The 12,474-nt window shown below is 38.4% G+C and overlaps 1 protein-coding gene across 7 annotated transcripts in view; it reads left to right on the top strand.

The window, feature by feature from the left end:
- GRID1 (glutamate ionotropic receptor delta type subunit 1) overlaps positions 1-11,687 on the top strand; it is a 563,457-nt gene extending 551,770 nt beyond the window's left edge. For 5 of the 7 annotated variants that reach the window (XM_075505260.1, XM_075505263.1, XM_075505258.1 and 2 more), the window contains one exon: positions 10,994-11,686. In XM_075505260.1, the coding sequence (XP_075361375.1) occupies positions 10,994-11,422 (429 nt within the window). In that variant the 3' untranslated portion in view covers positions 11,423-11,686. Of the gene's footprint in view, positions 1-10,993 lie in introns of all 7 variants that reach the window. The other 2 variants (XM_075505257.1, XM_075505262.1) reach the window with 2 other exon arrangements.
- The last annotated feature ends 787 nt before the right edge of the window (positions 11,688-12,474 follow it).

Consider the following 12,474-nt stretch of genomic DNA (forward strand, 5'->3'; position numbering starts at 1 on the left):
GTTTGATGATGAAGTATAAGCTGGAAGAGTCAGTTAAAGAAAAAAAAAAGAGGAGGAGGATATAATATATAAATTGCCTTGTACAGAAATTGATAGTAGCTGGAAGGGCTTTTTGACTAACTCAGTGCTGGCTTTTTACATGAGTGAAGAAACAAGATTTTCTCCTTAGAGGTCCCTAACAGTGAAGCCGATATTCTGTAATAGCTGGTCACAGACAGTGTGCTCATTGAGAATCCAATGAAATCAGTCAACTCTTGCTATTGATCACCATAGATTTAAGTCAAGGCTGTAATGGATTTAAAAGTGACATGTCATCCCTATGACTAATGACACTGGGCCCAGGCTTCTGCTACCCAAAGCAGTACTGAAGTATTCAAGTTTGGTTCCAGCATATTTCCCTAGCTGCAAGGAAGGGATTTTTGTGTTTGCTTTAATTTTTCTCTCAGTCTTATAAGAAAAGCCTGCTAATGGGATTCTTAGGGGTATAATCTGGACCTACTCTGCATAAACCTTGGCGGGGTGGGAAATAATTGAACAGAAATAAGCTTAAAAAATGAATGTTGCCATGCAGGGAAGTCAGAAAGAAGCAACCTGTTTAAAGTTCCAGTTTGGTGATGAATTTAAGTTACATTCTTAGTTGGTGATGCTTAAGTTACATTACATCACCTGTCCCAGAGAACTTCTGTGGCTACTCATGTGCTCAGCATGAGCTTATGTATTTTACTGAATTGGAGCCTTAATGTGTCAGATTCTTTTAGATTCTTCACACAATGTTTATGGAGCTAACGTTTGTATATTTTATCTCAGCCTACAGTGGTATTTTAAAGTTGACTTTTTGAGGGGATGTTGAATGTTGAGTAATAACAAAATCAGTAAAAGTTTAAAATAAAAAACATAAAATGTGACTGTTTTCTCAATTTTTTTTCCATTTTTGTGGTTTATAAAGTGTCTTAGGACTTAATCCAACTAAGCATTTAAACATGTACATAAAATTAAATAAGAGTTTGATCCTGATCTCACCCTGATCACCAAAACACTTCCATTCATTTTAGTGGTGTACAATCAAACTTGAGTTGCTTTGAAACCAGCATGTATAAAGCATAAAGTGGAAGTTACATTTGCATTGAAGTGATTTGCTGAAGATTGAACTTACTGTACAATAATATTAACAAGCAATTTATAAATCTATTTATCTATTGAATTTAAGTCATTTTATAATATGTGAAATAATCTGTGCTCAATATTAGCAAAATACTAAAGAATCAAAGGTACTAATATTGTGGAAAATATATATTTTTTTTTTTTTAAACTTGATGGTTTGGTTATGATGTTGCATAAGTTCAGAACCACATTTATAAGCACATATATAGAAAAGACCTACTTGGACTTACTCAACATAACAAGTACTATTTTTTCAGAAGTATTCAGTATGCAAGAGTTCTGTTTTGGGAAACTGGTGGCCAGATCTTTATTATGCTGAGCTGTTTTAATGATTTGGCTGGCCATATCTTTTCTCATGTCAGAATAGGAGCTTGGGCAGTTTCCAAAATACAGCCCTGAATGGGGAGTGCAAAAACCTTTTCAAAATTCAGTTTTTAATTAAAACATTTGTGGCTAATAGTCAGGAGTAAGAGTTTGCTAAGGCTTTCACATAGCTGGAGTGGAGAGGAGAGGCTTTGCAAGGCAACGATTGCTGGGCATCAAGCAGGTTGTAGAAGCAACTTCTTGTGTCTGCTGTGCCAACTGTCTCTTGTACTCCTGGCATAATAGGAAAAAATGGGAACTTTTGAGATTTGAATTTGACTAGGCTGGGATGGTGAAGAAGGATAATGATAGAGCAATCTGTTATGCCTGATGCTCCAGTGGAGTAAATCAGACCGTTAAAGGGTAGCATTGCTTTGCTTTGGGCTCAGTAGAATGAAAAATTACATCCCTTATGGACTAGAAAATAATTTAGGATTTAAAAGCTGTGTAAAGCAATATAAAAAATCCATTAATTTTTAGTGAGTTTTGGAACAGAACCTTTGTGAATTTAATCTTTATTTTGTAAAAGAATAATCTGTCACCTCATAGGGTCATTTTAGATGTAGTTGAATTGTGAAAACACCACCCTCTTCAGGACCATCCTCTTTGTTTGCAGTGCCTAGAATTTGCTATTTCAAACCAGAAGTATAAGAAGTAATAAGCATATGCTTGCTAAAAAGAGTGAAATATTAATTACATTATTAGCCTCACTATCTTGATCCTTTTTTTCTCCCCACATCTTCCTTTCCCTTTCTATCTGGAGATGGCCAATGATGTGAGGTTGGGCCTCAGAAGCATGGTGAGAATTTATAATAAACATACAGATAATTGGTTTGTTGTTGAAAATGCCTGCACAGATGAATCCTTGCTAGTTTTCTGCTCATCTTTACCTCTCCCTGGAACTGCCCTTGAACCTAACCTTCGTGTTGTTGTAAATGCCTGTAACTACAATATATGCAGTGCGTGCACAGTAAAGGTTTCTCCATGTGCAAGTTCTCCTTTCTCCTAAAAGAGTTCCTTTGCAGAGACATTGGCATGCTCATCAACCAGCACTCATTCAGTACTGCATTTTGCTGCTTGTGTTGAAAAATGTTTCTTTGCATTCTCTTACTATCCTGTTTATTTTTAACCTCATGACAACTGTGGAAACATCTGTATAATGTGAACCAGTCATTAATTTTCTTTGTAGTTGAGTTACCAGCTTCTAATGCTTGTGAACCAAGGTTGGTAAGGATTTTAAGGTTGAATACGTCAGCATGAGGCTGAATGTCCCCTTTCTTATTGAGTAACAAATGAGGATGCTATCACAGCCTCTTACCTTGCAGGTTTGAGTCTGCTGTTGGTTGTGAGGACTAGCCAGTGTGTCTCTGTGATTTAGAGAGAATCATGCACTTAGTTCATGGATTGTGATGAATGTGGGAGCAGATCACTGCAAGAGACTGGGGCTACATGCTGTCACCTAATGTGCGATGCTTGTCCCGTTGGTACTGTGTCCTGCATATTTATTCACACAGTGCCATAGCATGCAGATGCAGTTGAAGAGAAAAAATAAAACAAAGACAGATGTTTAGCTGGTTTAAATTGGTGTGCATCGTCAGCTTCAGTGGCCTGGTGGGGAGCTTATTGTCCAGTGCATTTCTGGACAAGGCTCACAGGCACGGACTATGGGACAGTCACAGCCATGTTCAGAATTAGATCCCTGGCTAGATGTGATTTTAGGTTAGATAAATCCAACCTGGGTAAGGGGGGCAACGTGAATGTGGGAAGATATGGACTGCTTCATTATGCTCCTTGCTACTTGTAGCAGTTCTGTAGCAAGTCACTGTTACTTGACTGGTCTCTAGGTTTTTGGTAATAGTTTCTTACTGTCACCAATTGTAGATATTTTCTGTCTGTGGGTAGGTGGGAATAAACTTTGGCAATGTATTTGAAAGATTTTCTATCACATTAACATCATCTTTGCAGTATTCTGTTATTTCTCACTTTTTTCCAGGTTTACTTAGAAGGGAAAAGAATATTACTGTCTCTTCATAAAGGAATTTCTGCTCTTTGGTGAAGGAGAGCACCTAGTGAATAAGGTGTCCTCTTGTACATAATTTTTTATGAAGTTTTGTTTCTTTGAAGATGATTACACATTGAATGAAATTAATATATTGCAAAACTCTTTCATTTCTTTTATCCTTTCAATTGGATAACAGTCTACTGGACCTCAACCGATGTCATTCTCAATGCATTCTTCTAACAACTGTTTTATGGATGATAGCTTAGTTAATTGCTAATTTAAAATACATGGTATAGTTTCTACTTATAACAGCAGAAGCTTGATTTCAGAGTTGGGCCAATTTGTAGAAGTAGTTTTTCAAGTAGACTCTTGAGGTGCATCTGTACTTATTTCTAATAAGATACTGTTACGGTCAAACCGGCATCTAGCAAAGTACAGTTAGAAACCACTCAGCAAATTTTATGTAACATTAAGAGCTATTTGACTAGGTTAGTTGCCTGTGTTAAATTAATGACAGCAAACATACATCATCGCTGCATCTGTTTACACGTCTGTCTGCATTTCACTGCATTGTCGACTGCGAAATCTCTAGAATAATGAGTGTGGCAAACTGAGTCGTATTAAAAAGGGGTTATTTGTATTAATATAACACCATACTGTGTTGTCATTGTTTTGCAGCACATCTATTACATATATCATCACTGCTTTTTCTTCTTGAGCAAGCCAATTATGTCTGGTTTTGCCACTCTGTCAGAGCCTCCTGGAATAAATTAAAATTACAGCTATACGTGTGCAGAAGCTGCAGCTGAAAGTAATGATTATGACCCTGGGTGAATACAGAATTTCAAAATAATCTTAAACAAATGTACATATGCAGAACTGCTGCTTCTTCATTTCTCCTTAACAAGCTAAATGTTTGAGTCCATGATGTCTGAAACCCATGGACAGAAGCTGGTAGCTGGGTGGAGCTGTGGGTTTTGATGCTGAGCTGAGAAGAGAATAGCCTGTGGGTACGTGAGCATGGAAACATCCCTGTTTCAGTTTTATTTCTCTGCTTTGTTTTTCAGTTATGCAGTATGTCTGTCTGTGCATGCAAGTGCTTCAGAGACTTCCATTCTGCCTACCTGGGTACATGTGTGCCCTCCATCATCTGTGTCTCATGACCGCTGATACTTGTATTTTTTAACATGTGTGTGTGGGTTAAGAGGTGTTTTATATGGATGGTAGAGGGACTGGCATGTGACCTGGTCAAGTTCAGAAGAGGAAACATCTGTCTGAGGCTGGGGCTTGATTCAAATTTTGAACCCCAGTCCTAATCACAAAATTGCCTTATTTTCTTAAATAGTTGTTTCACAGAATGAAAATGTAATATTAATGTTTATGTCTTGGTTTCATTCTCTCATTGAAAGATAATCCTTCATATTGTCACCCAAGACAGAAAGAAAGAAACAAACAAAACAGAAATGTGCCATGATTGATGATTAAGACTATATTACTTTAAAAGATCTCAAGCGTTATTTTCTGCATATCTCCTGAGGCTTATTAAGAACTGCATTAACAGGCTTTTAATACTTGGCACAGTTATCAGCATCAGACCAGGAGGTATCGACGCATTCATGATAGTCCCTCAGTGTATGTGCCTGTCGGCCCATATTGGCAACGTTTCTGAATTTTTAGTGCTTGATATTTAGGGTCAGGACCATCAGTCTTTTTCTTCTCCTCTAGTCTAGTGTGGTTTTATTTGCATATGTGGGATGCAGATGCAACTTATCACAGTTTTGGCATAGTTTTAGCATCAAATTTCTGCAGATATTTGGCCTTCCTTTTTGGGCATTTGTCTTCTTTTTGGCCTTACTGAAACTGCTTCGTCAGCTTGCAACATTTTTATCTCTTCAAGTGGCTTCTCTTGAACTTTGTGATAAGATCAGAGAAATCACGAGTAAGAACAAGAGGCCACATTAGTGCCTTTAATAAAAATATTTTTCTCAAAAATCTTCACTTTGGAAAATCGCAGCCATTGCAAGCCTGGCAGCTGAACAGTATTACCTTTGAATTAATTGTGTTTAGTGTGATGTAGGCAATTTCTTGCAAACATCAGCCAGTAGCTCCTTTCCAACACTCAGTGAGATGTTTCTCAAATTTGATTATGTTAACTGACTCCAAACCTCCCAAGTAGTTTCATATTCTTTCAGTCTGACTACCCACATGCTTTTATTAGAGCCCACTGTCAAAAGTCACAGAAAATAAGCTAGAAAAAAATATTGATTACTCTAAATCATCCTGTCTGCTTTGTATCTTGCCATGATTTCTCTCCGTGTAAGGCCAAACTTGGTTAGCCCTTAAAGGGAGTCGTAGTTTCTTGCAGGTACGGTTGTGCAGGGTTAGTCGTTCCCAGATAATTTTGGTGAGCATCCTTCAAATCCATACCAACGGTTGCCCCGGTGTGCTCCTGCAGTCAGTCATAGGCCATTGAACCTGTCACTCATGATCAAGTGCTTGGGATGTATCAGCAACATGCCCTTCATTTGCCCTTCCAGAACTCAAACTCATTGGGGAAGAATGACATTTAAATTGGTATTTATTAATAAGATGATTTCCTGACCAGAAGCAATGTTTGGTTAGCTGCTTTCCTTAAGCTTGCGGAGGATAAGCCTGTGTTTATAATTCATTTTCCTTACACGTGATATTTTTTCTTCCCTTCACTGATTAATTTCTTCAACTGATCTGTCTGGAGTACAACATTAATATTGAAAATAGAATTATGAAAGTAGCAAAGGAAAAATATTTGATCTCCTTCTGGCAACACAAACATATACATTATCCAATGTAGTTATATATGAGAAATGAAGTTGAATTGGCATGAAACATCTGAGATGTGACATAATATTAACTAAGTTTTGCATATTAAGTACAAAAAAAAAAAAAAAGAGAAGAAACCTTTGGTAACGTGTCTGTCACAGACATTGAAGTATTAAGTTTGGAGCTCATTCTTTCAGCTCTTGAAGAGAGCTAAGTGGAGCTGAAGCCAGAAACCTTTGTGAAGAGAAGCAGTAAGGCTTCCCCCGAGGGGCTCTCCTTTGGGTAAGGGAAGTCTCTATGCTACAAAACCGGCACGCCAGCCTCCACTATGGCTCCTCTTTTTTCCAGCCAGCTGCCAGGTCTGGTGCCTCTGCCATTCCCTAGTTCCAAGCCTCAATTTATTAATTTATAGTAATTTATTAATTTTGATTCATTAATTTTGTCATAGTGAAATACAAAAATAGAGAATAGTTACAGCATCTTGAAAATCTTTTGCAGTTCTACATTACCGTTTCACAATTAAGGTGACAAAGCTTCAGGAAATGAAAAAAAAATGCAACCTAACTAAATGCTTAAAAATTATAACAAATGGCTCATATTTACTGAGAATTATAGAACTAAAAATAAAGGCGAACACTGAGCTGACAAGGGAGCAAAACATCATAACTTTTAAGATTTGTTTTGCTAGCTTTATTACTGTTTAACCCTTTTTCCATTTACCTTGTTACTTTTCAGTAACATATGCTTTGTTACTGAATCTTCCAGAACAATAAAGGAAAAGAAAGATGAGAGTTACAGAATTTACAAATTCTGAAAGCTTGGCTTGTCAAATAAAGCTATCCCAAAACTTTCAGTTCTGGAAATCTTGGGATGCAAGGCAGTCTTCTAGTATGTAATGACAAACTAATCTTTTCAAGGGTTTCTAATTTTTATCTTAGGGTTTTTTTAAAGCATTTGAAGAATCATTCAGCATTAAGATAGTTTCATACAAAGCTTGACATTTCGTTATTTAGCTGCTCTTCATCTAATAAGACAAAGGGAAGAACCTTTAAAAATGTGGTTTTATTATTCCTCAGAGACAGAGTTGTTTTCCTTAACCTTTACAAACATTTTATTTTAACAACAACAAGAAGGAATAATGTGAACTTCCGGGCTCTTGGAAACCTTTAAAAACTTTTCTCTGATCTTAATAAGGCCAGAAAGTTGTCCTTAATGCTGAAAAAAGAGTTAGAAGTAGGCAAATGAAATCCCCACCCCTACCTCTTAAAAAAATCCCAGGCATTTACTTCTATACTTACTTCATAAAGTATTCTGTAGTAGATAAAATGTGATGTCTGTGTGGAGGAATTACGTTTTTCTTAATACTGAAAACTTTAGCACAGTGAAACATATGTTTATATTGTGAAACATAAGCAACTCTAAATCCACCATTTTCTGAGGAATGCTGTCCCAGGGCTAGACTGTGCATAGTAGAAGAAAAGAGGGCAATTTTGTTAGGCCAGCGGAGGGAAACATTCCAAACGATATAGTCCTTAATAACCCCTCTGGTCTGGACCAGGAGATGTCTGTTAAGAGCATCCCATCTGTGGCTCTTCAAGTTTACATCTTAGAAGAGCTAAGCTAAATATATAACCAGGATTAATTAATCCTTTGAATTTTATGACCTTTTGTGCACAGATGCTCCAAGTGAAGAGCACACTTAATTCACAAATGTATTTTTCCTCTGCAAAGAGTTAATGACTGCATGTTGTAAATACTGAAACCCTACCTTTCCCTCTGGCTTGGCTAGTTATCTCAGTCACATTATATTTGTTCCTGTAGCAAAGCAGGATGGAATGCACTGAGGATGTACTTGCAATCAAAAGATACAAATAAAATGTTGATGTATATTTTCACTTGAAACGATGTGAAGAAAGCAGTAGTATTTGGCAAAAGCTCAGAAAAATGCAAATGAGTCCTGAACATTTCTCCAAAGTCTTATTTAGGAAAATTTGTTCTAGTATTTGCTCAGTTCTACCCTGAGTTCTCTACTTTTTTCTTATTTTGTAGTAGAGACTTATCAAGAATGTGGGTCCCAGATAACTACAATGCCAACCTAGGAGTCTAAATCAAAGTTAACAGCATTTTTGAGAAAAGAAATAGTACAGGGTACCTAAAGAAGCGTTATATAACGGGCTTCTGGGAGGTAGGTTCCTTAGATGTGGGTATCATTATACGTTGTGGTAGCTGAGGTTTGCGGATAAGCAGAACTTTGCAGCAAGCTTTCGTTGGCAGACAGCTGAGGAAAACACAGCAGTATGTGGCCAGGCAGCTGTGCAAAAGGAACCCGCCCATGGAGGTTGAGCCCTTACTCCCAACGGAGCATAATCTATGAACACTTCTCACACTTGCCCCCGGTCCACAATTTTACTTCAATAAATAGAAATAAATAAAATTATGAATTAAATCCGTGTAATCCTCTGGCCATTATACCACAAATCCTTAATTTACCTTGCTACAGAGTTTATGAAAGAGCCTCTTTGTTATTGTCAGCTTGGTGTACTGTCTAACTTATTGAATGAAGAGCCTGACAGGTCAGGTACGGCTGTTGGCAAGAAGGACTTAAAGCAGCTGCAGTGGTTATCTGATCAAGTATTGCATGATCCCTTTCTGCCACAAAAGTTTATTTTTTATTTATTGTCCGTTGATTTTCTCTAACTCAAAAATATCTGATTAGAGGATTTGGCTGAAAAAGCAGTATTTAAAAAAAAATAGTTTGTTTCTCTGGTGAGGAAGATGATATCCCCAGGATTCCTGGAAGCTTCATTGGGAGTTTGGTGGATTTGTGATGTAAATGAAATAGGAATTCATTTTGCACTGATTAGCAAAGGAGGTGCAATGTGCAGCTCAGCCCTGTAATTGTTGAACAATTGTACTCCAGTTGAAATCAATAGGGATTTAGCCTAAGCTAAGGACACAGGTTTGGGTTCATCATCATGTAACACTAATTCATTTCCAAATCCAAGCAGAGATCAGCAAATCCAATGGTTCTTGAGTAATATAGAAGTGGTGTTAAATCACAAGGTTAGAATCAAATCTGTAGTTGGCATTGACTGGAATCAAGGGCTTTGGAGTTGACTTGAATGTCAATTTACAGGTGAAAGCAAAGTTGCATAGCAGTGGATAGATACCACTGGAATAATATTGTAATTCTCTGTGCTCCACCTGAACACCAGTGGCAAAAGATCATGAGGAGTGGGTGGCAGTGACACCTTATGCTTCTCTCTTCCCACAGCCTATTTTTTTCATGAGTCACAGCATCTGTAAGGCTGCTGTTGTTTGATTTAACCAACATCTAAGCACACATTGATCTGTGGGCAATCGGGGATTACTGGAACACAAAAGTTTAAGGTAGTCCTATTTCCTAGGCTGGGATTCTGCTGGTTGCCTAGTGTAATTACAGGTTTCTGTCAGACCAGGGAATTTCTCTAGTTCCAGGATTGTTGGGCTTTTATAGATGCTTTGCTGCTAGTCTGCTGTATGTTACACTTGCACCAAATAACTACAACTGCAGATCATAGCTGTGCTTTATGAAATATAGAGAAATTATATAATATAATACCTTTTTATTGGCAATACAATGCTAGCTATTACAGTTCAGTCATACAGCATCCCAGGTGGTTGACTTTACCCTGCCAGTTTTGTTGCTTTCCAATTTGAGCATCCTGAATGTCGCGCTGAGGTGATAAACAGCCCATTGTAGGCCTTTGCTGCTTCAGGTTTTAAAGACAATTTCTTTGGCCGTATCTCCTCATGGAAGCTAAAACATGTTGAACAAGTAGTACTGAAAGTCCCTCAAGGAGACCACTCTGGGACCCTTAGCCAATGCATTCTCAGAAGATGGTGACGCATTTTCTGAAGACCAGTGTTGCTTTCCCAAGCTCTAACCACAGACACAAACTTTTACCAGATGACGTGTCAAGGTGACAGACAGTTTGTAGCTGGTCACGCAACTGTTCAAAACACAAATGAGCGGTCCTCTCCCCAGGGCTCACAGAGCAGGTGTCTCTCTTAGTGCTGTTTCAGTAGGTCAATAGTCTGGGCCACGTAGGTGACCCAGGGCTTCCTGCTGGGAAAGGAAGACTTCATCACCGCAACCCCTGACCGGTAGATTTTGGCACATGAAGCAACTACCCTGAAGTCAGCTAGGCTGTGCGCAGTGTTTTACTGACATGTTCCATAGAAAATTCACTGCAGCTAGATGAGACAGTGGTGAGCTGTCCTGCGATTACAAGGTGGTAAGCTACTCGCTGGAATTTGGAGTCCCAACGTGTTTGCCTGCCATATGCTTTTTTTCTGGGCTTGTGCAATTTGAGCTAAGGGCTTGCAGGATGTGCTGGTCCCTGGTGCCAGCTCTTGTTAGCTGAACCGAAGCCATCGGTTTACCTCCAAGGAGGATGATATTGACATCAGGGGCTTTTGCAGGCTGCAATTGAGCTGGTGTTTTCTTCAGCATATGTTTCTTAGCTGGAGATGTTGGGCAGACCTCGAGGTTTTGCATAGGCACAGATGAAATCGAAGCAATGTAATGAGTGAACAGCAACTCCTGTCACACAGAGGAAGTGGAGGGGGGCCAGATGGGATTGGAGATTGTGTTTGGACTGATCGTTTTGGTTTCTTCCTCACTAGGACAAAGAAGTTAACCTGGAGCAGGTCCATAGACGCATGAACAGTTTAATTGATGAAGACATAGCCCACAAGCAAATCTCTCCAGCATCCATTGAAATCTCAGCCTTGGAAATTGGTGGCATGCAGCCAACTCAGACCCTGGAGCCGGTACGCGAATACCAGAACACGCAACTTTCTGTCACCACCTTTTTACCAGAACAGACAACTCATGGTGCCAGCAGGACACTTACAGCTGCCTCCGGCAGCAACCTGCCGCTGCCCCTGAGCAGCTCAGCCACTATGCCCTCCATACAGTGTAAACACAGGTCGCCAAATGGAGGACTATTTCGCCAGAGTCCCGTGAAAACCCCAATCCCAATGTCATTTCAGTCTGTGCCAGGGGGAGTCATTCCAGAAGCGATGGAGCCCTCGCATGGAACATCCATATGATGAAAACAAACAGTAAAACAACCAGCAGAGCTTTTTAATACAAAATTTAAAAGAAACAACAAAAAAAAAAAAAAAGAAAAAACAAACTCTTACATTTTTCTTGTATATACTTGTAAATAATGAAAGAATGAAGTGGGTAAAAGTGTATTTTGAATATTCCCAATTTTCGAAGTCAGTAAAAAACAAAACAAAAAACAAAACAAAAATGTATGAATGACTTTGTAAATTTTGTTCTATATGAATAAAAAGGCAAACTACTTGTGATCGTTCTCAAGTGCCAAAGAAGACCAGTTACTGGGACTGAGGGCCGTACTTTTTTTTTCTGTGGATTTCAACACTTATTCCCTTACCGTTCCTTTTTTTTTTTTTTAGAGCAAAAAAACTATCCGTTTCTTGCTAGAAAAGTTCACCATGCTCAGATCTCTCCTTTCCCCAGAACCCTATTTTATAGTCAAGATGGCAATTCAGAGAATTTAACAGCTGGTATTAGCGTAGCAGTAACAAATGTTTTAAACGTGACTTATAACTAAAATCCAACAAACAATAAACAGAAAAAAAAGATAACTTGTTCCTTCTAACAAAAATTTAAACTTCCACACAGTTTCTAAGTTTAAGCACAGGATTACTGAATTGTGTTTTTACATGTCTGCTGTGCTGTGTGGCTCTTTTTATTTAACCTTCTGTGTTTTGTTATATATATAATTATATTTTATATATATTATATATATGACGTATATATTATATATAAAAATGCTTTGATAAACAGGTTTTAGGTTAAGGGGAAGGCTTTTAAGAAAAACTGATCAGCTCTTTTTTGTCTCTTGTATACACGACTGAAAATGGGGAGGAACCCATCGCTGAAAGGAGTGAGACAAGGAAGAGCTTTAACGGGCAGGAGATAATGGCATTGCAGTGACTGTGCCCTCTGGTGCCGTCTCTTTCTTTAAGATTTCAAGGAATTTGCTGCATAATGGTTGCAACGCACTCTGTTGAAGTCATATCCCTGAATGGCAAGGCTAAGCTCACGACTATAAGCACAGCTCTGCTTTTTT

This window comes from Mycteria americana, chromosome 6, assembly GCF_035582795.1.
Source record: "Mycteria americana isolate JAX WOST 10 ecotype Jacksonville Zoo and Gardens chromosome 6, USCA_MyAme_1.0, whole genome shotgun sequence".
Lineage (NCBI taxonomy): Eukaryota > Metazoa > Chordata > Aves > Ciconiiformes > Ciconiidae > Mycteria > Mycteria americana.